General features: G+C 73.5%; 4 protein-coding genes across 4 annotated transcripts; 1 reads left to right on the top strand and 3 right to left on the bottom strand.

The window, feature by feature from the left end:
• Positions 1–2,321: 2,321 nt before the first annotated feature.
• SRXN1 (sulfiredoxin 1) lies at positions 2,322–4,525 on the bottom strand. The gene is given in 5 exon segments (XM_062589562.1): positions 2,322–3,239; positions 3,379–3,669; positions 3,671–3,824; positions 3,921–4,095; positions 4,432–4,525. Coding segments are annotated over 5 exon segments (918 nt in total). The 3' UTR covers positions 2,322–3,035.
• A 1,792-nt stretch (positions 4,526–6,317) lies between these two features.
• SCRT2 (scratch family transcriptional repressor 2) lies at positions 6,318–9,110 on the bottom strand. Its single transcript, XM_062589438.1, has 2 exons — positions 8,987–9,110; positions 6,318–7,024 (listed from the first exon to the last, which is right to left on the bottom strand). Exons 1-2 carry the CDS (start codon positions 9,108–9,110, stop codon positions 6,318–6,320), a joined length of 831 nt encoding a protein of 276 aa, XP_062445422.1.
• Positions 9,111–13,199: 4,089 nt separating this feature from the next.
• Positions 13,200–15,040, bottom strand: SLC52A3 (solute carrier family 52 member 3). Its single transcript, XM_062589360.1, has 3 exons — positions 14,013–15,040; positions 13,560–13,683; positions 13,200–13,475 (listed from the first exon to the last, which is right to left on the bottom strand). The coding sequence occupies exons 1-3, from the start codon at positions 15,038–15,040 to the stop codon at positions 13,263–13,265; spliced, it is 1,365 nt and encodes a 454-aa protein (XP_062445344.1). The 3' UTR covers positions 13,200–13,262.
• Positions 15,041–22,662: 7,622 nt separating this feature from the next.
• Positions 22,663–24,320, top strand: FAM110A (family with sequence similarity 110 member A). Its single transcript, XM_062589359.1, has one exon. It carries the CDS (start codon positions 22,739–22,741, stop codon positions 23,741–23,743), a length of 1,005 nt encoding a protein of 334 aa, XP_062445343.1. The 5' UTR covers positions 22,663–22,738; the 3' UTR covers positions 23,744–24,320.
• The last annotated feature ends 885 nt before the right edge of the window (positions 24,321–25,205 follow it).

Below are 25,205 nucleotides of genomic sequence, written 5' to 3'. Positions count from 1 at the left end.
GATTCCAGACCCCGCGTTAACGCCGGCACATGTGGCCCCTGGGACGCCGCGGCCTGACCCCGCTGAACCCGTCCCGTCCTGTCCCGCATGGCCCCAGCAGCCTCTGCTCCTAGGGGAGTGGGGGGCCAGACAGGGAGACCCAGGCCGGACACTGGGAGCGTTGGGGATCCCGCTGGGTCTGTGAGCAGCGAGCAGGGCTGAGCGAGCACTGCTGGGCCTGGGGTTTTTGCAAAACCTTTTGAAGTGCATGGAATAGTTTCCCCTGGAGAGCTGATCCTGCCCTTTGGAGGGGTCAGCACGGAGCTATGCAGGAGCGGGGCTGCCCTGAGCCGCGGCGGGTCCCGCGCCGGCGGCCGGGCCGGGGGCAGCGCGCCCGCCGGGGCGCTACCTGCGGGGCCCAGCGCCGGCGGTCTGGAAGGCATTACACGCCTGTCGCGCGGGGAAGTCTGTCCCAGTTCCGGAGCCGGGACCCTCCCCAGCCAGCCCAGATTAAGAGGGAGAGAGTCCACAAAGCGCCTTTGTTCCTGCCCCGGAACGAATGGATTGGAGGCAGCCGAGATCGGCTGTCAGCCGGCGATACCGGAGACCTCGCAGGTCAGGCAGAGGGAAGGGGGACAGGTGGAGGAACGGACGGACGTGGAAATAGCTGGTTCACACAAGAGCGTGCTCCTGCGCCAGCCGGCCCGGTTGTGGCCCTGGCAGCGCCGGCTCGGAGAGCCGGGCACGGGGCAGAGCCGGGAGAGCAGGGCGGCACCGCGCTGCTGCGGGCACCCGGGCAGCCGCTCCGCCGGGCCGAGCGCCTCGAACAGCATCGCTCGCAGCCCGGCCCCAGCACCGCGCTGCCGGTGCTCAGCGGGGCCCAGCGCCCCGGTTCGGCCCTGAGCCGCAGCTCCCAGCCTGACCCACCTGGTGCGACTCGTGCGGCCCTGGCTCCCGGCCTGCGAGGCCGAGATGCCAGCGGGGTCTCACGGGGCGCCTGCTGGCCTGGCACGGACATCCTGGCTGTGTTTGCCAGGAATGGAAATGCGGGAGAGCGGATCCTGCAGCCGGTGGCTGTTTCCAGCTCCCAGCTGGAAAACCCCCCGCAGGGTGCGGGCGCGCGGGAGAGAGGGCTGCAGGACGCAGCAGCCCCGGCCGATGCCCGCGCGCAGCGGCACGGCTCCGCCGAGCCAGTCTGGGGAGATGGGGGGCAGCGGTGCCCAGGGCAGGGGCCCAATGCCGAGCAGGGTGGGGGACGCAGCCCCGGGCATGGGGTGAAACCAGTCCCAGCCATGGGGTGCCCGTTCTGACGGGCAGCTGGGCCGCGGGGGTGCCCTGGATCTGCCGCAGCCGAAGGAGCTGCCGCCTCATCCCTCCCTTCCACGCTCCAACAAGAGGAAACTTTTTAGCACGCCACAATTCTTCAGAGAAATTTATGGCTCATGAGGGAGCCCGGGCCGGGGCCGTTCTCTCGGCGAGCGCTTGCAGGGCTTCCTCCCGGGCGGAGGCAGCTTTGATGCGGCACATGCAGCCGTGCCGCGCCGGAGCCTCCCTTCGGGCCCTTGCCCGGCAGAGCCATGCCGGCGTGGCAGCCCCCAGCCCGCCCTGCCCTTCCTCCCCGGCGGCTCCTGCGGAAACACATCTCTCGCCGGCAGCGGCACCAGCCGGGGGCTCGCTGCTGGCCTTGGACGTGCCCCATCCCGCAGGCTGTGCTGCCCAGTGCCCCCCGGGTTGGGCACGCTGCAAATGTGACGGGAGGCAGGCGGACTGTTCCCCTGCCCTGCAGACCTGCCAGCCCAGGTGAGCTGTGCCCCGCTCCCAAACCCTCTCCCCAGCCTATTTCTACCCTGCCCAGGAAGAAGGGATTTTTCCAAGGCGGAGCGTGGCTGAGGGGGCAGAGCGAGGGCAGAAGTGTCCGGACGCGGTTCCTGTCCCAGTCCTGCTGCTGACTCACAGCATGGTGGGGTGAGTCAGTGGCCTTTCCCCTCCCTGGACCAAGGCTCCCGGCTCAGAGGGATGCTGAGACGCCTGTGGGATGCTTGGAGTGGTTTTTCCAGCCTGCACATGGGCTGAAGACGTGGCGTTTGCAGAACTCTCAGCGTCCTGGCGTAACGGGACTGCAGTGCTCCCACAGCCGGGTCATGGCCCACCCCGACTTCAGCTGCATGCCAGGGGGGGCTGGCAGAGCCAGTGTCCCCCAGGAGAGCATCTGTCCCCAGCCTGTCTGCCTGCAGCTGTCTGCTTTTGCTGGCAGCCAGCCCGCCTCGTGCCCGCACTGCACCCTGCCATCACATACCTGCTCTCCTGACCCCAGCCCCCCCCAGCGCCAGCCCCCAAAGCTATTCGAGTTTCACCGTCTTTATTCCAGGAGCAGCAAGGGGTGTCCTCAAAGTGCCAGTCTGGAGTCATCACCCATGGAGAAGGGGGTTGGGGCGATGCACGAGGATGGGCGGGCGGGAGGTTTTGCTGCAGGCAGGGCTCAGGGTCCTCCCGGGCTGCCTACAGGGGAAGCCGCGGGGAGAGGCCTGGGGACCTGCTCTGCCCCCGTTTGCCTCGGCTCTGGCTCGGCCTGGGCTGGTTTGGCTCAGCTGGGCTCAGCATGGCCTGGTGCAGTTCAGCTCAGCTCAGCCTCGGCGCAGCTCAGCCCCGGCGCGGCTCGGCCCAGCTCGGCCCGGCGCGGCTCGGCCCCGGTGCGGCTCGGCCCCGGCGCGGTTCGGCCCGGCTCGGCCCGGCGCGGCTCGGCCCCGGCGCGGCTCGGCCCAGCTCGGCCCGGCCCCGTTCGCACGCCCGGGGCGGCGCGGCACAAGGGCGCCCCCTGCCGGCCGCAGCGCGGGGCCGGCGCGGCTCAGCCCCGGTCCCCCGCCGGGGCCCTCCGAGCGGGGCGGCCGCGGCGCAGCAGCCCGGCTCGCCGGGGCGGGGGTCCCACCAGAAGGGCGTGCGGACACCCCGGCTCCGCGGCCGCCCCACAGGGACCCCAGGACACGGGAGGCCAGAACCTGGCCCGGCTCAGCCCGCGGGGACCCTGGGGGCCCCCCGGCGCGGGGCGCCGCCCGGGGCTAGCGCAGGTCGGGTGTGGAGGAGCCCAGGTAGGTGCGGAGGTCGCTGAGGGTGGACGGGATGATCTTGGCGGGGATGGTGTCCCGGCCCAGCTCCCGGTGGGCCGCGTAGCGGTGGCATCCCCCGAAGGAGTAGAAGTAATCCCCGCCCTGGCTGCCCTTAATCCAGAGCACGTCGATGGGCGGCACCCGGGCCGGATCCTCCTGCGACGGGAGAGGGGTCCGGGAGCGGCGCAGCCCCGGCAGCCCCCGAGCCCGCCTGCGCCGGGGCTGCGGGGCTGCGAGCTTCCCCCAGCAGTGCCCCAGCCCCGCCGAGGCGGCACGGCGGAGGGGCCGCGGTTACCTGCAGGGTCTCCACCAGGCTCTGCACCTTGCCGGGCTCCAGCACCGAGGGGATGGGCCGGATGAGGACCTGCAGGGGCACGTTGTGCACGGCCGTGACGTGCCGCGTGTGGACGCTCCCGTCGGCGGCCTCGGCCATGGCTGCTGCCGGGAGCCGGCGGGGCCCTTCCACCCGGCCGCCCGGCCCGGCCCCCGGGCGCTCCGCCCCGAGCGGCGCGGCTCGCAGCCGGGCCGCCCTGCTTCCTGCCGGGCCCGCCATGGCCGTCGGCCGTGCCCGGGCAGGCCCCGGCAATCGCCGCCCCGCCGTTTTGCAGAGTCACGGTGAAGCAGCAGGACGGGCTGGGCCGGGCGCCCGAGCCAGCGCTCGCCCCGGGGGCTGCTGCCTGCGGCCGCGGCCGGGGGGGCCCGGAGCGAGGCTGGGGCTCGGTGCCGGGGGGAGGCTGAGCCCTGCCGTGCAGGCGCGGGGGGCAGCGTGACGAGCCGGGGGGGCGCCGCCCCCGCCCCAGCCGCAGCCGCAGCACAGCCGCGGGGCTGCACCCCTACCCCCACCCCAGGGCTCCCCGTCGGGGCCCCCCGTGCCGCTGCGCCAAGGCTGGCTGCTCCCGCTCCCGGCGATGCCCGGAGCCGCGCTGCTTCCCCACCCCGGAGCCGCTCGTCCGGAGCCGTCCGGAGCCCTCGTCCTCCGCGAGGAAGTGGCGGCATTGGGCAACCCCGAAGTCTGAGCGGCAAAGAAGGGGGGCGGCGGTAGCTGGGCAGCGACCACGGCGCGGTTCGTCCCCGAGTCTTTTTGGGTCCTTTCTCCAGGCTGCCGTCCCAAACGGTGCCGAGGCCGGGGGGGGGGGGGGGGGGGGGGAGCGCCGCACCCCAGCGCCGGTCCGGACGTGTTTTTGCGGGTGAACGGCGTCCCGCTGACGTGACCGGTGGCTCGGGTGCCCTCTGCGAGAGCCGCGGCGACGGCGGCGGTCAGGACGGGGCTGCGAGGCTCTGGGCTCGGCCTGACTTTTTGCAGAGTGAATCGGGCGATGACTGGGCAGGTGAATTATTGCGCTCTCACCTGCCAGGACTCTCCGAGCGCGGCCGTGACTGACCCCCCCGGGAGCGGGGGCTCCGGCAAAGGGTTTGCTAATGAGCCGGAGGCCAAAGGCCATTTGCCCCCCATTTGGTGACCGTTTGTGGCGCCTTTGAAGGGCACCTGGGGTCGGGAGCGCTTGGCCGGCCGCGCGGAGTGGGGTCTCTGCCGCCTGCCGTTCCCGGCAAACCGGCTGCCGCGTGGACGCGCCGGAAGGAGCGCAAACGCACCGAAACGCGAGCAGAGAAAGCTGCACCCCGAGCGTCAGCGCCTGGCGTGGCCGAGGGGCCTTGCTGGGCGTTCGCAGGGGTGGCGGTGCTGCCGGGACCCCCGCCCGCCGCCGCCCGTACAAACGCCCCGAGACACACGTCGTAGTGGCAGAAATCCCTTTTATATCCCTGAATTGCATTACAAGTGATACCGCAGGTGGCCGCTTCTCAGCAGTAGCCTTGTCTCACTGTGATCTGTCAAATACAAAAACCTGGCAGGAGAAAATCAATCATGCACGGAAAATTATTGCTGTAGTATCTGCTATTTACAGTATGAACACGGGGCGGCGGGGAGCACCGCGGCCCGGGGCGCGCGGGAGGCGTCGAGCCGCGCGGCAGGGCGCGGACGCGGCGGCGCGCAGGGAGCCAGCGAGGCGGGGAGGAAGACTGCGGGGAGGAAGGCTGCGGGGAGGAAGACGGCACGGCAAGGTCCGCGCGCGGCCCCGCGGCTCGCGGTGCGAGGTAGGAGGAGGCGGCGGCGGCGCGCGGGGCGGGCGAGGGTGCGCCCCGCCGGGAGGTTGCATAGAAACGCCCGGGGTGCCCCCGGGGCTGGGGGGGGGCCGGGGGCACTCGGCAGCGCCGCGGAAGACGGAGGACGGCAGCTTTGCCTTTTGCTCGAGGTTTGCGGGGCGCGGCGTCGGGGCTGCCCGGTGCCGCCAGCCCGGCGGGCTCGCGCCCTCACCCCTCCGTTGCCGGGGCCCCTCCTGCGCGCGGCCCCGTCCTGGTCCCGGTCCCCGCGGCTCCGCCGCCTCCTGCCAGGCGCCGCCAGCCGTGCGGAAGAGCTGCTGGGCACTGGCACGGCCAGGCCGCTCTTGGCAAATAAATAGTGAAAAGCTTAAATTATAAATAATATAAATAAGAACTAACAATAAATAGACTCACCCGAGCGTTGCAGCACCACCGGCCGCTCCGGCTGCGTGGCCGTCGCCCCGGGGCTTGAGCGGCGGCGGAGGCGTGCGGTTTGGGGGAGGGTCCTGCCCCGGGGACCCCCGCGCCCCCCAGCCCCGGCTCCGGCCACGGGCGCTTTCGGGGCCGCGTGCAGCCCCCGCAGCCGGGAGCTTTGCTCTCTGCCCCGCGGGGCAGGGCAGGGTGGGCCGGGGGTGTCAGCGCCTGGTGCGCGTCCCCGACCCCCCCGTGGCCTCATCACCTCTCTGGCCCTATCGTCCCATCGGGGTTTTGAATGCGGTGAGTTTTTGCCCCCAGAGGGAGCAGGTGAGTGTCTTTTCTCCCCTGGTGTTTCCCGGGAGGAGAAGCAGCAGCTCTAAATAAATAATAGTAATAAATTAAATAAATATACGTGGAACGTCAGGAGTCGAGGGGAGGAGGGTCCCTCCCAGGTCCGGGGGAGGTTCCCGGAGCGAGTCCCCCGCAGAGGAACGTGCCCGGCTGTGCCGGGACCCCCTGAGCACGTGGGGCGAGGGGCTGGCTGCTGCCGCGGGGCCCCTTCTCGCCTCAAATGCTCCAGGGGAAGCGCCGGGCGCCCTTGTCCCGGGGTGGGCGGCGGGTCTGGGGGGGGGGAGACGCGTCCTCCGGCGGCGACGGCACCGCGGAAGGAGCGGCTGCAGCGGCCGCGGGAGCCCTGCGGCCGGGCGCCGGCGGGGGCTAGTTGCCCATCGCACAGCTGTGTTCGGAGCCCTTGAAGCAGGCGGACTCGTAGTGCTTGTTGAGGTACGACTTGAGGGCGAAGGTCTTCTCGCACTGCTTGCACTTGTAGTGCTTGAAGGCGGAGTGGGTCTGCATGTGGGCGCGCAGGTTGGAGCGGTCGGCGAAGGCCTTCCCGCAGTGCGCGCAGCCGAAGGGCTTCTCGCCCGTGTGCGAGCGCATGTGGCCCTGCAGCAGCCAGGGCCGGCTGAAGGCCTTGCCGCACACGTCGCACTTGTGCTTGAGGTTGTGGGTGAGGACGTGCATGGCCAGGGCGGGCATGGAGACGTAGGCTTTGCCGCACGTCGGGCATTTCCTGGCCATCTTGCTGTCCAGGCTGCGGTGCGTCTGCTTGTGCCGGCTGAGGTTGGAGGAGGTGGCGTAGGTCTTGCCGCACTCGGGGCACGAGTGGCGGTGGCTCCCGCGGCGCTGGCTCTTGCCGCGCCGCCGCGACCGCCCGTCTGTGATGAAGAAGGCGTCCATGGAGTAGCTGTCCGTCACCGCCGCCTCGCCGTGGAAGTAGCGGGCGGAGAAGCTGGACTGGGGGCTCTCGGGGTCGCTGTACTCCTCGTGGGCCGGCGCGTAAGCCGGGTCGGCCGGCGGCAGCGGGAGCCCCTGCTTCTTGTCGGCGTCGTAGCCGGCGGGCGCCAGGCAGTGCGGGACGTACCCTGCGGGGACGACACAGCGCGGTCACCGTCCCCCCGGCCGGCCCGAGCCCGGGCTCCCCCCGGGAGCGGGGCCAGCCCCGATCTTGGAGAGCAGCTTCCTGGCGCCCCGGCTCTCCCGCGGGGCGTCGGGGCCATCGCGGGCCGGCTGCGGGCCGGCGGCTCTCGGCGCACCGCGGAGCAGGCGCCGCGTGGGATTCCCGTGCCCGCGCGCCGGGCACGCGAAGGTCACTGCGGTGCACGGGCCGGGCGCGGGGGGAGCAGTGCAGCCCCCTCCCCACGGGGCCAGCGTGCTGCCAGCGCGTGCGCGGCGCTGGGGCACCGGGGTGCCCTGGGCAGCCCCACGCCGCCCTCCTCATCTCCCAGCCTCGTGCACGAGGCTCCTTGCTAACTGCCTCAGGGGACGTTTCTGCACCGTTGGTGGTGGCAGGGGCTGCCGGGGGCATTCAGGCGGGCTGTGCCCGGCCGGGCTCGCCTCGGCCCTGTGTGTGCATACCCACAGGTTGGGGTGGGCACTCCACCCCAGCTGCAGCCGTGCAAACACCCTCTAAATGTAGCCCCCCCCGCCCCACTGCTCTGGGGGGCAAGCCGTAGCCGGGGCGCCCGTGGTTTGTCCCCCTCAGGCTGGGGACCCCCACGCCACTGTGGGGAGCGGGGCCTGGCGAGGCCGTGGCAGAGCCGTGCCCCCAGCCCCCCACACGGCTCCCCGCGCCGTGCTGACAGTGCGGTCACACGGGCTGTGCAGAAAGCGCTCTGCTCAGCAATTTCTCACGCTGCCTCCGAGCATGCAGCAAGGTTATTTCCAGGAGAGCAGCGTCGGCAGCTTCTGCCCAGCTGCAGCACATCCCTCCCCCACCGGCATGTCGCTCCCGACCAGGCAGGGGGTGCAGAGCAGGAACCCCCCACCCCAGTCAAGCAGGTCTCTCACCCCTGCCCATGTCTGGAGAAAGCTGCTTTGCTGGGGAGCAGCCAGCGTGGAGCAGAAGGGACAAGGGAAGCGGTGGTCGGGCGCCCTTGGCTGGATCAGGCCCATACCTGCACCCAGCCCGGCCTCAGGCTCCCTGAGCAGCCAGGACCGGCCGGGCCGTGGCCTGGGACAGACCTCTCCAGCCCCCGCTTGCAGGGCAGGCAACCGGGCCGCTCCGTCGGGAGTCTCTGCCGAGCCCGGCTGGTTCCCGGACCCTGCCCCAGCCTCACCTCGCAGGACAGAGCTCCGGGTGCCCCGGGCATCCTCCAACCCAGCCCTCTGCACCTATCCGGCTGGGGTGCGGGGAAGGCGGCTGCTCCCTCCCGCTCCCCTTCCCAGCTCCGAATGGCTCTTCCCCGTGCTCCGGGGAGCGCCAGCCTCCGCTGCGCTCTTGGAGGGGCTTCGGGCACCGCTGCAAACAATGAAACCCGCAGGCACGGCGAGGCTCCTGCCCCCTGCCTCGCTCGCCTGCCGTCCCCTCCCCGCTCTGGGGAGCCCGACGGCTGCATGTCCCCCCAGGAACTTGTCCTGGGTGGGAGCCGGCCTCGACGCCTGGCGGGTTGGGGTCCCGGGGTCCGGCTGGGGCCGAGGCCCCGTGCTGCTGCGCAGGCTGCGGGTGACACAGGCGTGACATTTCCCCACGGACCAACTTCGGCAGCGGCCGGTGGCCCCGCAGGGGGACAAGGCGTGCGGGGACGAGTCCCCCCCACGGCGCCCGGGCTCCGGCACGCGCAGCCACCCCGGCTGCGGGACACAAAGGCGGGGACCCCCCCGCACGCCTCCGTCGCCCCGCACTTGCCGCGGGGACCGCGTCCCGGGGCCCCTCGCGTCCCCGCCGGCCCGGCGGCCCCGCCGGCCCCCGCGGTGCTCCGCCGGGCGCGCACAATAGCGCGGCGCGGCGCGGGGGAGGAGGGGGCGCAGCCCGCCCGGGGAGGGGGGGTCCGCGGCGCCGCTGCCCCGGCCCGGCCCTCCCGAGCCCCCAGGGGCCCCGCACTTACCATCGCCGGCGGCGGGGCCGGGCAGCGCGTAGGGGGGCTCCAGGGGGGCGTAGCTGGCCGCGGGGGCCCCGGCGTCCGGGAAGGCGTCCGCCTTGATCTTCTTGACGAGGAAGGAGCGGGGCATGGCGGGGCCCGGCCGGCGCCTTCAGCACCGGACAGCTCCGGCCCCGGCCCTGGCCCCGGCCCCGCGCAGCGCCCCGGCCCCGGCCCCGCGCAGCGCCCCGGCCCCGCGCTGCTGCTGGCCGCCGTGCGCCGCCGGGCACCGGCTGTGCGGGCGGCGAGGCGCGGGGAGCCGAGTGCGAGGGGCGGGGAGGGAGGCAGGCGGCGAGGAGGAGCAGGAGAGCAGGAGGAGGAGGAGGAGGGGGAGGAAGGCAGGCGGCAGGGGGGTGGGGAGGGGGCTGCTCCACCCGGCCGCGCAGCGCGCCCACCCCCCCCCCCCCGGTGCCCCCGGATCCCCCCGAGCCGCCGCCGGCAGCGCCGAGTGCCCCAGTGCCGGCAGTGCAGGGTCCCGGCCCCCCGGCCCCCTCTGGCCCCAGCGGTGGGGACACGGGCCGTGGGGACCGGCTGCCTCCCTCTGCCTTTGTCTCCTGCCACCAGCTCGCAGGGCCTGGGAAGGTCGGGGCTGGGGGTCCTTGTCCCCATCTCTGCTCTCTATCCACATCCTTTTCCCCATCCCCATCCCTGTCCCCTGTCCCTTTCCATTGCCCCCATCCCTGTTCCCTATCCCCACATCCATGCCCTCTTCCCTATCCATGTTCCTGTCCCCCCCCTGCTCCTCCACCCTGTCCCTGTCCCCACCCCATCTCCGTCCTGTCCCCATCACTGTCCGCTGTCCCTTTCCCCATCACTGCTGCTGCTCCCTGCCCCCGTCTGTTTTCCCCATCCCCATCCCTGCTCATTGTCCCTTTCCCCACGTCCTGTCCCTTTTCCCGTCCCTGTCCCCGGGGCAGCACTGTGACCTTCGCCGCCCACAGCAGCAGCCGGGCTCGTGGCGGTGTATTGTTCCCCGCCGGATCCCCCGCGCCCCCCGCCTCCCCTCGCCCGCGCCGCACACATGGTGGAGCCTGCCGCTGCGGCCCTCCTGGGCCCGGCCCCGGCCCCGGCGCAGGATGAGGCCCCAGCCCTGAGGAGCTCTGCGGAAGGGCTGCAACCCCGGAGCTGGCTCTCCCTGGGGCCGGATTGGCATCCTGGCCTGGGCTGGAATAGCCCTGCTGCTGCCGTTGCGTCGGGAGCCCCTCCGAGGTGCCCCGCTCAGGGGATGCTCCCGGGGACTGGGAGCATGGGGGACGCAATGCAAAGGCCCTGGGTTGCTCTCATCCTCTCCAGCTCCTCGCCCAATGGCCAGGCCCCGGGCTCGAAGCCACTGCAATGCCACCGTGCTGGGGACCCCAGCCAGCCTCGTCTTGCTTTGCAATCCAGCCTTCAAAGCCCGGGCTCCCCCCAGCCCATTACACTAACAGCCTCCTCCTCCCCGGAGGCGCTGCCAGCCGCGGCGGCTCTGAGCGCCCAAGGAAGGACCGCGCTCTTCCCCGCGCCTTGCATTACGCCGAGTGCATTGCAGCACTTAACTAATAATAGTTCGTGATAAATCACCGGCAGCAGAGTGCTGGCACGGCCGGCGCGAGGGGAGCCGGGGCGCCCGCTCCGCGCCCCGCGGCTGGAAACCCCCGGCCTGGGGATGCCCCGGCCCTTCAGGCGGCCGCGCTGCATGGGCCGCAGGAGCGCGCTGCCAGCCCAGGGCGGCCGCCCCCGTGTGCCCGAGACCCCCCGCGCCTGCCCGCTGCCCCCGGCTTGCTCCCGGCTGGGGCTGCCCCCCGCTGCGGGCGCTGCTCCGGGTGCACCGAGGGCCGTGAGAGGTGAGATCCCAGCTGTGGGGAGGCGTGGGGGGGCACTGCACATCCCGTCCCCACCGGAGCCAGCCCAGAGGTTGGGGGGGGGGGTCAGAGCTGCCCCCGACACAGGCTGGAGGCTCGTCCACTCCTCCCATCTGTCCCCAGCCCTCCACCCATGATGGCAAATCCCATCTGGCCCCGCAGCCAGGCCCTGACGTCAGGGCTGTGCCGAGTCCAAGGTCGCGCTGGCCCCAAGGGCACGCGGCCCCTGGGACCCCCCTTCCCGGGGCGCGCGCGGGGGGAGCTGGGCGCTCCCGGCCCTCTGCTCCCCTGTGTATTTAGACGTGTGTGTGCGATTCCTTTCCTTGCAGGCACGTTAGCAGAGCGGGCGATTACTTACGCCCTAGTTGGGCCGGGCTTGCCTGCCTGCCCGCTGCCCGGTGCTTTTTTTCTCTCTCCAGGCTGTGGTGTAATAAGGGAGGTAATTAAGTGTAAAAGACAGGGGGAGGGGGGCGGGCGGGGAGGGAGCGGGAGCTCGGCTCCTTTCAGAGGCAGGGGACTGAGATAATGTATGTTAATAACCTGCAATCAGTCCTGCGGAGCTGTGCTAATATTGCTGAGCGCGCGAGGCCGGGCCCCCCCCCCCGGCAGCCCCCGCCGCGCGGCGGCGGCGGCGGAGAAAGGCCCGGCCTTCCTCCCGGAGCACCGCTGGGCGATGCCGAATTTCGTGCCTTTCTGAGCAGCTGTATGGAAATAATTCCCCCTTGCACGGCTTGAATGCAACTGTTCCCCGCTCGCGGCTCCGGGGCAGGCGGCAGGGAGGGAGGGGGCGGCGGGTGGGGGGGGCGGGAGCCCCCCGTATCGGGGGGGCACATCCAGCTCCCCGCTGCTGCGGAGGAGCCGAGTGGCCCCGCACCCCCGACCGGCAGCGGCCTCCTCCCCGCGTCTCCATCCCGCTCGCAGGCTCCTCGGGGCCCGATCCCGAAGGATGCGCGGTGCCCGCAGGGACGGCCCGGCAATGCCGGCGGGCGCCGAGCCTCTGCCCCGCTGCCGCCGGCGCAGCCCGGCACGCTGCGGGCACGCTGCGGCGCTGGGCGCTGCCGGCCCGGCCCGGCCCAGCACGCGCCCGGCATGACTCACTGCTTCCTGCTGCAGCTGCTGGGCTTTTTTCCCCCCTCGTGGCAGCGCCGAGCGGAGCGGAGCCGCAGTTTCAGCCCCGGCTCCCAGGTCTCAGCTGTGAGGCCGGAGATGGCCCGGCCGCGGCTGGCCGGCCCGCGGCTCGTCCCCGCGCACCGGGGGCTAGTGACCTGGCTGCTTTCCGGGCGGTCCCCGGGCACCGGCTCTGGCAAGGATGCCAAGGCCAGCGGGATGGGGCACGGCGCTGCATGGAGGGGCACGAGCCGGCCGCGGCGAGCGGAGCGCCAGCATGCCCCGGTGACCGGCTCGCGGCCGGCGGGAGCCCTGGCCCGGGGCTGAGCGGGCCGGCGGGGAGAGGGGGCTGCCCCAATTAGCTATTCCGGCCGCGTCCCTCGCGCAGGCGGCCGGGAGGCGGTCGGAGCCCCCGAAGTGGCTCGAATCCGTGTCTGCAGGGCACAACAAGAGCCCGTCTGGCAGCGCGCGGCCGCCGCTCGCGGGGCGAAGCAGATTGCGAGACAAAGAGCTGGGGACAAAGGCACGGCTGCCGCGCGCCCCGGGGACCGCGGGGAGCCGCGCGCGCGGAGCCGGGCCGCGCCGGGGCGCAGAGCCGGCAGCAGGGAACGGAGAGCCCCGGGCCGGGTCGCCCCCGCCGCACCGCGCCTCAGTTTCCCCACCTGCTTCCAGGGGGGCCCTGCGGCTCTGGCAGCCCTGGCGCGGAGCCCCCCGGGGCCGTGCGGCTGCGGGGCTGCGGATGCTCCGGCGGCCTCGCCTGGCCCCCGTGCAGCCGGCCGCAGCCGCCCGCGGGCCGGGGGCTGCCGCGCTCCCCGGCGGCCGAGTGGGTGAGGCCAGGCCCCGGGCGGCCGCGCTCCCCTCCCCGGCGGCCGTGACTGGTGAGCCGGGGCGGGCGGCTGGCGCCCTGCTCCTCCAGCGGGAGCCGGGCGCCCCGGCCCGTGGAGCCCGTCACCGCGCCTCCCGCCTCATTTCCCCCGGCAGCATGCAAGGGTGGAAGCAAACCGGGGCCGCATCCCCGCCGGTGCGGAGGCCGCGGGGCGGCACGGGCGGGCGCCTTCCCTGCGGGGCCGGGCTCCCCGGGGCAGCGCAGCGGGGCGGGAGGCCGGAGCGGGCAGCAAACACCTTCTATTTGTTCCAAGGCTACAGGGACGCCCCGTTCCCGGGGCGCCGGCCGGGCGCGGGAGCCGGGGCCCGGCTGCTTCCCGCGGCCCGTTCCCGTTCCCGGGGCAGGGGTCCCGCTTGGCTCCGGCGGGTGCCGGAGCGTCCGCGGGCAGCGGGGCGCCGCCGGGCCCCGCTCACGCCGGGCACCGCAGGTTGCAGTAGTCGGCGGACTTGAAGAAGCCGTAAACGTTGACGAGGGGGAACATGAGCACGGCGCCCAGGAGGGAGCCCAGCTGCTCCATGGCCCCGTACCACACCAGCGCGCTGTGGCTGCGGCTCCGCAGGATCACCCCGGCCATCACCTTCACGTAGGAGAGCGTCCCGGTGAAGAGCACCCAGGAGAGCACCTGCGGCGTGGGGGAGAGCGGTCAGCGGGGCCGGCGGGGCGACGCTGGCGCGTCCCCGGGCCGAGGAGGGGCACCGCGACTTACGATGACGGCGTCGCCCCACTGGGACTGCTGCAGCAGCGGGCAGGGGCTCATCACCGCAATGGCCATGTTGTAGGCGCCAAAGCCCGTCCCCGCCACGGTGAGGGCGCCCAGCAGGGCCAGGGACCTGCAAGGGACACACCGGCGACGCGGGGATCGCTGCCAGCCCGGCCCCGTCACCCAGCACGGCCGCTCGCCGCAGTGGGAGAGGCCAGACCCACGGCACAGGCAGTTGGTCCGGTCTTTCCAGCCGGGTCGGCTGCGTGCCAGCCCTGTCCTCCTCCCCTGGTCATCTCTGCCTGCCCAGCAGAAGATGGTTTCCCAACCCCTTTGGTCTGGAGACCCCTGTGATCCCCAAACCACTTGGCTTCTCCCCCTGGCCACTCCCATTGGGCTGCCTGGAAGTGCCCCGCTGGCTGGCGTGGGGGTCGGACCCCCGGGGACGCCACGACCCACCTGCCAGGCAGGAACATGGCGATGATGCAGGCGATGGGGTTCGCCATGGAGCTGAGCGTGGCGGAGAGGTGGTAGGCCGTGTTGCCGTAGGGCAGGCAGGAGTAGGACTGCACGGACGGCAGGACCCCGTTCGTCAGAGAGCTCACCCAGGCTATGAGGATGTAGATGAAGGTGAGCTTGGCCAGAGAGTAGGACATCTTCTCTAGTTGGGCCTCCCCAGGCTGCCTGGCATCCTTTGGGCATGGGCAGCCTCCTCTGTCCCTGGAGCCATCACCATCCTCGGGAACCTGATCAAATGAGCTCAGGATGACGCTGCTGGGAAACAACTGCTGCTGCGAGAGCTCCCACACCTTGGGCTGCCTGCTGAGGAAGAAGAATGCCACCAAGCAGGCTGCCATCATCACTGTCATGAGCAGGAAGAAGAGGAGGGTGGAGAAGTTGGCTGGGAAGTAGTGGGTCTCCATTTGGAAGATATTGCCCTCCGTGGTCTCATTGCCAGAGGTGATGTTGACCACGCGGGTGACGTTGACACAGCTGGAGATGCCAGAGCCCTGGCCTAGCGCGATGAGAGCAGGGATCAACCCGCTGAGCCCTTCACCTATGAAGAAGGTGGTCAGATACTGAGGTTGCAGTTGCATCATGAAGGGCAGGAAGGTGACGGAGGAGGTGCAGTCCACCAGGGACAGGAAGAAGGTGAGGACCAGGAATGCGGTGCTGTGGGGCACCCCAGCAATGGGGGACGTGTAGCTCCACAGGAAGGCCAGGAGGAGGCAGGCCAGGACACCCGTGGACACAATCACGTAGATGACAGCCACCTCCTTGAGCAAGCCAGGCCTGAAGCGGTGCATGATGGTGACAAAGAGTGGCCCCACGTTGGCCATCTGGATGATGATGGTGATGTAGGAGGGCAGGTCCCATTGCTCAGGCAGCACCGTCACCAGCAGCGGCAGCTCGACCCACAGCCCGTTGATGGCGACCCAGGAGCCCGTGCCGAAGACGCAGGCCAGCAGGTGGGTGAGCAGTGCCATGGCTCACGGCTGGGCGCTGCCGCCGCGCTGCGGGGGAGAGCGGGACGGGGGCCGGGCTCAGCCGCAGCGTGACACGCTTCTGCCCGCCGCATCCCCGGCCTCCTGCGAACGCCCCCGCCGTTCCCCTCCTGCATCTCCCTTTTCAAAATGCGGCATGGGTGCAGGACTTGCTGCCACCCAGCGGTGCCTGCACCGGGTGTCCCCGGGGCATCCGGCGCGGGCGCTGCCTGGACGGGTGCCGCGTGTGTCTGGCTGCAGCCGAGGGCTGGGAGGACGTGCCTCATGGATGGGACCGCAGCACCCGGACCAAACAGAGGTCCTCCTAGCCCAGCACCCCGGCCGCGCCGTGGCGAACGCCCCGGGGAGCCCTCCGCGCTCCCCGGCAGCCAGCAGCTCGGGCTCTCCCGCGCTGGGCCTGGCGCGGGGTCCGTCCCGTGCGAGCCCTCTCCTTCCGGCCAGCCGGGGCTCCGCGGCACCGGAGGTGGAGCCTGGCCTGGCCGGGACCTGCCCGTGCCGGGACCTGCCGCGGCTCGTGGCCCACGGCCCACGGCCCACGGCCCACGGCCCGGCCCGGGGCACCCGTGGCTCTCACCTGGGCGCAGGGTGGGGGGAGGCCTGGGCAGCTGCTCCGCTCCGCCGGGGGCCGAGGCCGTGCAGCTCCCACAGCATCCGTGGGGCAGGGAAGGCAGCTCCCAGCTCCCTCCCGTGCGATCCTCCTCGCGATCCCAGCAGGCTCTGGCGCCCGCAGCGAGAAGGGCCCCGGTGGCCCCACCTGCGACCGGCGCCGGCTCATACCAGGCAGCTGAGTCAGCCGGGCCAAGGCCGCCCGCCTCCGCCGCCGCCGCCGCCGGCTCCCCCTGCCCGCCCCGCTGTGCTGGCGGCCGGGGGGCTCCGCCGTGCCCGGGCTCCCGTGCCCGCTCCCCGCCGGCCCCGTTCCCAGCCCCGTTCCCGAGCACGGGGGAGCCGCACAGCATCCACTCACTGCGCTTTCGGGAAGCGATGGCACTTCCCCGGCGCTGCACAGCAGCTCGGAGCGGGCTCGCGGCCACCGCCAGCACGGCACGGCACGGCACGGCACGGCACGGAGCGGCACGGCGGCAGGCTGGCCCCGGCCGGCGGGCAGTCCTCGTGTCCCGCGGGGGCCGGGGACGGCGGCGCAGGGCCCCGCGCTCTCCCCCACGTGCTCAGGAGCAAACTCCAAGGGTGCATTTCAGGGCGCCTGTCCCGCGTGGGGAGACGCCGGTGGGTCTCCGGAGCGGGCCGGGTGCTGCAGGCACGGCCAGCTGCAGGTGCAGCGCGCGGTGAGACGGAAGAGAAAAGAAAGGAGAAAACCCGCCGCGCGCAGGGCCGCAGGGAGCCCGGGCCAGGCGGAGAGGGACCAGCCCAGTCCCTGCTGCCCGTCCGCAGGGCGGGGGCCAGCCCGGCCGGAGGGGTGCCAGGGCTCGGGGACCCCCCGTCCCCCCTCCACGTGCTCACGGGCTGCCCAGGTCCCCGGGCCGGCGTGCGACCCCGCTCCCCACCTCTGGCCGGAGACCCCGGCTGGGCTCCAGGCAGCCTCCCGCGCCGGCCGCCGGCTCAGGCCTCGGTCCCGCCATCCGGCCCCTGCCCCGCCGCCTCCTGCCTCCCCCCCACCCCCGACAGCCCTCAGCTCAGCCCCTCGCCTGCTCCCTGCCCCCGGGGCCTGCTGCCCCCCGCGCGCCCCCACGTACCGCCGGGGCCGCGCACAGCCCCATGCTCGCGCGGCAGGGCCGCGGGGCACGCGCCGCAGCACCGCCGGCAGCCCGCTGCGCCCCGGCTTGGCTGGGTGCCGGGGATTATTCCTGGCTGCGCCGTGTACTTTGCACTTGTCCCTGCTGAACCGCGTCCCACCTGTTCCGGGCTGCGGCATGCAGGTGCATATATCACCGGGCGGCAGCGGCTGCGATCCCGGCCGGGCCAGGGCTGCGCGGGGTCCCACGGGGACCGGCGAGCCTGGCCGCGGCGCGGCCTTGCCCCGGCACGCGTCCCTTGCGCACGGCGCAGCCCGGCTCCCCGCGGGCCGGTGCTCCACGGCTCCCTGCTGCTGCTCCCCAGCGCCCACCTCCCCGGGGCGCCTCGCACGGGCTCTTCCCCCGGCACCCACAGGGTGTCGCTGGGAGAGCGGTTTGCAAGGCGCTCGGCGGGGAGCAGCCTCGTGCGTGCGAGCGCCAGGGGCTCCTCGGGGTGCCGCACGGCCGGGTGGGGAGCCGGGCACCCCGCGGCGAGATGCTGGGGGGCGCGGGGCGCGGGCGACCGTCCTGCGTTGAATCCAGCAGCCCGGAGGAGCCCCGCGGCTGGCGGCGGCGCGGGGGGTGCGCGAGGGGGGCGATGGGCTGCCGTTTGCAGACGGTGACCGAGCGGTACCCGGTGGAGGGGCCTCGCCAGGCTGGGGTGGGCAGGCGAGCAGCCACGGGCCCCCCCACCCCAGGTGGTGTGTGTCAAACACAGCGGGGTGCGGGGCGGGGGAGCGCAGCCCCGCGGCGCGGGGAGGCTGCGGCCGGGCGCTCGGCCCCCTCGGAGGGGGGGATGCTGGAGCCCTTCACCTGCACAACCCCCCCCCCAGCCCGCTCTCTGCTTCCCCTCCCCACCCTCCGGCCGGGCTGCCCCCGCGCGGGTATCGCCTGCCGGGCGGGCGGCACCGCGCCAGGACGGGCAGCCCGGCGGGGGCGCGGGGGTCGGGGCAGCAGCTTGCGGCCGAGGGCCCCTTCCTCCCCCGGCCGCCTCCTCCCAGCCCCCCCGGCTCCATTTGCATCTGATTTCCATGCGAATGGAGCAGGTCAAGTTGAAAGTTGAAAGGCTGCTGCCTCGGGTGCCGCGGGGAAGGGGCCTCTGCCGAGGGGTTAGAGCCCGACAAAAGGGCCGGATCCCCAGGGCCTCGCCCGCGCCCGCCGCCCCGGCGGCTCCCCCCGGCCCCGCGCAGCCGCCATCTGCGGAGAGCCCGGCCCGCGCCGCCGCGCCGGCAGACAAAGCCGCGCCGCCCGCCGCGATCCTCCATCTGCTCGCTGCCCGCCCGGCCCCGGCGCCCGCCCGGCCGCCGCACCGCGGCTGCTCCCCGTGCCCGCCGGCTCAGACGGTGCCCAGGGAGGGACCGACGCAGTGCTGCCACGTCCCGCTCCTCCCGCCAGGCCCTGAACCCGCCCGTGAGGGCAGAGCCCGCAGACCGGGGAAACTGAGGCACGGAGCAGGGCAGCGCCTCGCCCGGGGCCGACGGAGGAGCGGGGCCGGGGTGACCCCTCCGCTGCGCGGCGCCTTGCAGCCTGCTCTGGGCAAGCAGCCGGCCCGAGGAGCGCGAGCGAGGGCTCGCGCCGAGCCCCCGGCCCCCGCACTCCAGCCTCTGCTGATAAGACCTGCCTATCCGGGCAGCTCGGCGAGGCAGCCCCGGCGGCTCGGGCGGGATAAGGTGAGTACACACACGCTGCCGGGATCAAAGGGCCATGCCGGGCCCCCGCCGCCGACCCCCCGCAGCGCAGGGCGCCGGCAGGCCGGCTGCCTCCCCAAAGCCAGCCGGGATATTCCTGGAGAGGGCGAGGCACCTGGAAGCGCGGCTGCCTGCTGCAACGCCCTGCTGCCGGGGCCGTGGCGTGCCCGGGCAGCGCCCGCAGCCGCGCGCCGCCCCGGCACGCTCGCATCCCGCTGCGGCCGTCGGGGCTCGTCGCGCGGATCCGCCTTTGGCCGAAACGGGGGCCGGGGCAGCCCTCCCGGCGGAAGTCATCTGTTTTCCGAGCGCTTTGCTCAGCTCTTTTCCCTCCATCAGCTCCTTGTCTTGCTTCCAAGCGCAGTTCGAGAAATGCACTGTTTGAGTGAGCGCGTTGCTTCGCAGCCGCGAGCTCGGCCCCGCCGTGGGGAGCTGCTCTTCAGGGCCCCCGGAGCATCCCGGAGCTCAGGCCACCGGATCCATGCGGTTCCCGGCTCCGTCCCAGCACGGAGGCCCTGCTCCAGGCCTTCGCCCTGCTCTGCACCGCGGCTCTGTGCCCGGTGCGAGGAGCCAGCGCATTGCCAGGGCTCCTCCGCTCTCAGCACCGAGGTCGCCCCGGACTCGCCTTGCTCAGCCCAGAGCTTGCTTGGCTTGTGCCATCGGCTGTTACAGTTTCACTCGGGTATTAAAGCATTTTGGAGTTTATCACACAGGGTTATTGCCGGGGCCCAGCCCGGGGTCCCGGGGCCGGCCAGGAGCTGGGCAGCAGGGCCGGCCGGGCGGATCCGGGCGCAGCAGATCCCTGGGCTGTGCGTGCTGCCACGTTTGCGGCTGCGAGCTGCGGAGGGGAGCGGAGGTGACGGTGGAGACTCCCCAGGAAGGGCTGTGAAATGCAGCTGATCTGGTTGTCCCGTAGCAGCCACCTTTGCATCTGGTCAAAGTGGAAGTTCAGGAGCACCTGGAAGGAGTCAGAGAGCTGAGCGCTGCGGTTTGCTTTGTGAGGGACTCGGCAGATGGCTCGGCTCAGCCAGGCTGCGATGGAGAGCACCAGCATCCCAGCACTGGCTCTGCCGAGGTCTCCAGGACCAAACGTCCCCCAAACCCTCCCCAGACCGGCAGCCCCAGCGCTGCACCTGGCCCCAGAGACCCGAGTGGGGCTCTTTTCCCCTCCTTGCAGCCGGGGCCCGTTCAGGTGCCCGTTCGAGCTGTGCTTGCTGCAGCTGAGCTTGGCTGGGACAGGGCCAGTGCTGAGGGGCCCCCCGGTGTCCCCAGGGGCACGCTGGGCACCCGGCGGCTCCGGCGGGGCGTTTCGCTGCGGCTGCGTGCTGCGCTGCCTCGGAGGGCGTTCGCGCCCGGCGCTGACTCAGAGGGAGCAGCAAGCCACGACGTTTCGGCAGCCCCGTGCCAGCACCCCGGAACAGGGCCGTCCCGCAGCGAGGAAGGCAAGGACATTGCTCGTGGAGGAGGAGGAGGCTCCAGGGACAAGCACAACCCCCCGGCCGAGCGCGGGGAGAAGCCGCTCGGTGGCCTGCGCGGCGCCGGGCCAGCGCCCGCAGCCCAGGGCAGACCCAGGTAGGTGCCGGAGGCGGCCCCGGCGCCAGCCCCGCGTGCTGCTCCCTCGCCAGGTGCTCCGGGGCTCACAGTGGCCCGAGCGCCCAGCGAGCGGGCAGGCTGGCACTTCTCCTGGCCCGACTTTTCGGGGCAGCTGCCTCCGTGGAGGAGGTTACCCGAAGGGGCCAAGTCAGCCTGGCTTGGCTGGGAGGGCGACGAGCCACGACTACGGCCAGGCATTAGCCCGGGCACTAGCCAGACTGCCAGCCCCGGCACCGGGGCTGCTGAGCGCCGTCAGCGCCTGTGGAACACGATAACGTCGCTTTGTTTTGGGGGCTGTTTGGAGGGCAGCTCACACGCACCCGCCTGCCACGGCTCGGCGCCGCGGTGTTTGCTCCGCGGCCGGTGCCAGGGCTGGCGGCTCTCCAGCTGCAGGAATGTGGAGCGGCGGGTTGTGCGGCCGGCCGGGCGCCGTTGCCGCCGGCCGGCCCTCGCCGGCAGGGAAGGAGAGCCCGCGCCGCGCTGCAATGCCTCCGTCGGGTTGCTGCCACTTGTGCTCTGGGGCCAGGACAAGGCGCCCTGCGTCCCTGTCCCCGCCGCCCACCCGCACGCGCTGCGTCGCCTTCTGCTTGCGGCTCAGCCGTGACCTCCGCAGCGTGGCCCCGGTGCGGGCGCTGAGCGGCTCGCGGGGCTGCGTCGCCTCGGCCTGCTTCCCAGGGCCGGGGGCTGCGCTCGGACCCCCACGTGCGGGGGCCGTGCCTGCCGCGCCACGCAGCCGCCGGCAGCGGCGGTGCCGGGCACGTGGGGTTTCGTTGCGCGGACGCTCCCCGCCGCCCACGGACACTGCCCCGGCGCGGGGCTGAGTCAGGCTCTCGTGCACCCCCTTGAGCGGGGCTGCTGGCGCGGGGCCTCGGGCGGAGGCTGACGGCGATTTCCCCCGCGGGGCAGCCGCGATGGGCTCGGGGCAGGCCGCGGCCAGCGTTTCCCCGGGGGCAGCTCCCCTCGGCGCCCCGCTGCCCTCCGTCTTTCTGCCCCGTCTGCTGGGCTTCGCGGGGGGGGGGGAGGTGCAGAGGGCCGCGACGGGGGCGGGGAGGGGTCCGCGCTGCCCGTCCCCGCCCGTCCCCGGGGCCCCTTGGCGGGTCAGACGGCCCCGTCCCGCCGGGGCAGCCCCGGGGCGGGCGGGGGGGGGGGAAGGGGCGGGACCCCCGCCCGTGGCGGAGCGGGGCCGGGCGGCGCCGCGAGCAGGAAGTTGTTGCGGCAGGTAGCGCGGCCGCAGGTGCCGCCCCGCCGCCGCCCGGGCCCCGGAGCTGCCGTCGGGGCGCCGCCGCCGCCGGTGAGTCCTGCGCCCGCCCGCGCTTCCCCCCCGAGCATCGCCCCCGCCGCGGCCCCGAGAGGGGGGGACTAGGGCCGGGGGGGGGCGCGGGGGCTGCCGTTCGGTACGGGCAGAGCAGCGCCGGCGCTCGGAAAGGGCCGCCGGGGCGGTCGCGGCTGTGCTGCCCCGGGAAGGCCCCGGCCCCGAGCCCGGCCCGGGACAGCGCGGCAGGGACGCGGGACGGGTCTGCGGTCCCCCCCCTCCGGGCCCCCCCCCCGGCGGCCGGCCGCCGCCTGCCCGCGCCGCCGGGGAGGACCGCCCTGCATGTTGTGCTTGGCGGGGGCCCAAGGACATGAGGTTCCTGGGTCTCCAGCGCGGGTCCCGGGCTCTGCGCGGCTCCTGGCACATCCCGGCTGGGAAAACACAAGCAGGAACCTCCCTGGGGCTTTGCAGCGGGGCCGGCGGGCAGGGAGCCCGCGGCCGCCCCGGCCCCCCTGGCTCCCGGGAGGCTTTTCCCTGCTCCGCCGGGGCCCGTGGCTGCGGCTGCTCCGGCTGCGGCAGCCGCGGGCCCCGGGGTCCCGGCACCCTGCCGGCTCCCGGCGCCCCGCTGCGCTGGGGCCGGCCCAGCCCGGCGGGCCAGGGCCGCAGGGAGCCCCCGTCGCGCCGCCCTCGCCCCCTGCGCGGCCGCAGATGCAGGCGGCCGGGGGAAAGGGCCCGGCGAAGGCGCCGGCAGCCCGGGAGCGAGCCGTGCCCGCCGCCGGCGAGCGGCGCGTCCCGGGGCGCCCGTGCGGCGCCGGCGAGCGGGCCCCGCGCCCCGTTTCCCCCGGCGACCCAGCGGGGCGTCCTTGCGCCCCCCCGTTCCCGACGGAGACGGGGCTCCGGCTGCCCCCGAGGAGGCCCGGAGGCGGCCGCCGCTCGCCGCGCTCCGCTCGCCCGCCGGGCCCGCGCGCTGCCGGCGGCCCCATTGGCCCAGGCGCCGTCGGAAGCGGCCTCGCTCCGCGGATTGGCCGCGGGCCGTTTCGGGGCCGCCGCGGGGGCCGGCGGAGGCGGGGCCCCTGCCTTGAAATAGGAAGCCGGGCGCTGGCCCCGGCGGGCTGGCGGCGCCGACCGGGCGGCTCGGCCGCGGCCGCACGCTCGGCCGCGCCGCGGGGACCCCGCGGGGGCCGCCGCCGCCGCCGCTAACGCCGGCCTCTCTCTGCAGCCGGCGGCGCGGGACCCCGGAGCGGACGCTGCCCGCGGCATCACCGGCCGAGCCGCGCCGCGGGATCCGGGGCCGGCGGCGTCCCGCTGCGGCGCGACCCTGGATGGGCGCCGCGGGTCGGCGACCGGGGGCAGCGGGCGGCGCGGGGCGCCGCGGCCGGCCGGGACCCTGCCCGCGGAGAGCCTGCGGGCCGGCGGCGTGATGCAGGGGGTGGCGGCGGTGCCCTTCGCCTCGGCCATGCCCTTCCGCATCCTCAACAAGGGCCCCGAGTACTTCCGACGGCAAGTGGAGACCGGCGCCAGGAAGCCCAGCGCGGTGGAGAGGCTGGAGGCCGACAAGGCCAAGTACGTGAAGAGCCAGCAGGTCGCCAGCACCAAGCAGGAGCCGGTGAAGCCGCTGCTGCTCAAGCAGCCCCTGTTCGCGCCGGGCACACGCCGCGCCATGCTCACCCCCGGCCGCAGGGCGCCGCCGGGGCCCCGTCGCGTGGAGCCCGCTGGGCCCACGACCTCCCTTAACCTGGAGATCCTCAACAACCTCATCAACGTCTGTGACAGCCCCTTTCCCAAGGCGGAAAGCCCGTTGGGCCGGGAGGCGGGCACGGAGGTGGGTGGGCGCACCGCCGCCCCGCGGCCCCTGGGCACCGCCGAGCCCGCGAGCAAGCCGTCGGGGGGCTCCGCCGGCTGCAAGCCCTCCGGCGCGGTGGCTGTGCGCCGGGTGGACGTGCGGCCCTGCGGGGCCCTGCGGGCCGCAGCGGCCCCCGTGGCGGCAGCACCAACTCCAGCGCCCGCCCCCGGCAGCTCGCTGAGCACGCCGAGCCGCAGCCCCCGCGGCGGGCGCCCCGACAGCGCCCGCCGCCAGACCCTGCTGCACCGCTCCAAGTCGGACCTGAGCGACCGCTACTCGCGGGCCACCGCCGACCTGGAGCGCTTCTTCAACTACTGCGGCCTCGACCCCGAGGAGGTGCAGGACATGGGCGCGGAGCGCTTCGCCCGCGCCGCCTCCGACATCGTCTCCGTCAAGTTCCCCAGCGTGAGCACGGCGAGCTCGGAGGGCGGCCGCTCGCAGCGCAGCGCCGGCACCCTCGAGGAGCGGCCCGCCGAGCGCATGCCCTACAGCATCTCCGTCGTCGAGCGCAACGCCCGCGTCATCAAGTGGCTCTACGGACTGCGGCAAGCCCGCGCGCCCCAGAAGGTCTCCGACGTATAGTGCCGGGGGTCTGAGCGGGCGGCCGCGGGGCGGGGAGGAAGCGGCGATGCCCGAGCTCCCGCGTGGTGCAGGCGGTTCCCCCAGCGCGTCTGGACTGTTGTAGGACCCTCGAATTTAGCCCCTGCCCCCGTGTTTGCAGAGCTCAGACCCGCCGCAACAGCGGGGATCTCGGCCGGCGGCGCTCGGGCGCTCCGCGGTGCCACGGGGGAGCTCTGCTTCCCGGCGGAGCCGCCTCTCCAGGGACCCTGAAGCCGGTAGCGGGGAGCGGGGTCCCGCGAGGGGGAGCGGGGCTGCGGAGGAGGAGGGGGCGCACGCAGCCCTCGCCGCCGCCTCCTCCCGGCCGGGCCGTGCTGCCGAACGCCCGGGCGCTCCGCCGCGGCGGGCTCCCCTTGGCGCGAGCCCGGCCTGCACACGCCTCTGCCTCTGTTTCTGTCTCCCTTTTTGCACGCTGCAAGCAGAAATCCCCCAGGAGCTGGCCGCGCTCTGTCCTGTTATTTATGAAGATGCTCGCGTCGGCCTCTGCCTTGTTTCTACTGGTTTTGCTGAAGTTTGAGCTGTAAAAACAAGCAGAAAAGAACGAGAATGCAGCTGCTGTTATTAAAGTTGTGCGCCGGGGCGGCCGCGCGCGGCCCTCTCCGCGGGGGCTTGGCCGGGGCCGGGAGCGGGCAGCGGGGCTGCTCCGCGGCAGAGGCCTGCGGCGCGGCGCAGGCAGCGGGGCGTGCGCCCCCGGGGCCGGGTTTAGCCGCGGGGAATGCTCTGCGGGAACCGGATCCCCGGCCCGGCTAATTCCCCGGCCCGGCTGGCCGCCTGGGCCGGCTGCGCTGCTGAATTCCTCTGCGGGGCTTGATCTAAATTTACTTGCTGTCGCCAAGAAGAGGGGGGTTCCGGGCGGCCGCCGGCCGAGCCCTCGAGCAGCCCCGGCGCGGCCCTCGCCGCCGGCAGGTCCCCGGCCCTTCGCCTGCCGACTAGCGCCACGTGAGGACTGAGCAGGTTTGGGGCCGCGTCTTGCAGCCCTGTCGGCTGGCGCGGGGGGGGGGGGGGGGTGCTGCCTCCGTCCTGCTCCCCCGGGCGCCCCGGGGCTGGCGTGGGGCCCTCGGCCCCGCGTGGGGCGGGATGCTCTCGCCCCGGAGCCGAAGCAGCGCGACGGGAGCCAGGCCTGATCGCCGCAGCCCCGTGTGCATATGCACACGTGTGCATGCAAGTGTGTGTGCCTGCACGTGTGTCTGCATGTGCGTGCATGCTTGTGTGCATATGTGGGTCTGCATGTGTGCGTGCATGCGTGTGTGCATGTGCATGTGTCCCTTTGTGCACGTGTGTCTGTGTGTGCACACGTGTGCGTACGCATGGCACGTGTCCATGTGTGCATGCGTGGGCGTGTGCCCACGTGCACACAGAGGCACCCGCGGAGGGCATCGTACGCCCAGGGAGGCTCACGCACGCGGCGGGAGCTGCTTGCCCAGCC

This window comes from Rhea pennata, chromosome 16, assembly GCF_028389875.1.
Source record: "Rhea pennata isolate bPtePen1 chromosome 16, bPtePen1.pri, whole genome shotgun sequence".
In the NCBI taxonomy this organism is placed as follows: Eukaryota; Metazoa; Chordata; class Aves; order Rheiformes; family Rheidae; genus Rhea; species Rhea pennata.
The sequence above is the reverse complement of the archived record's forward strand: the minus strand, read 5'-3'. Positions and strand labels throughout refer to the sequence as shown.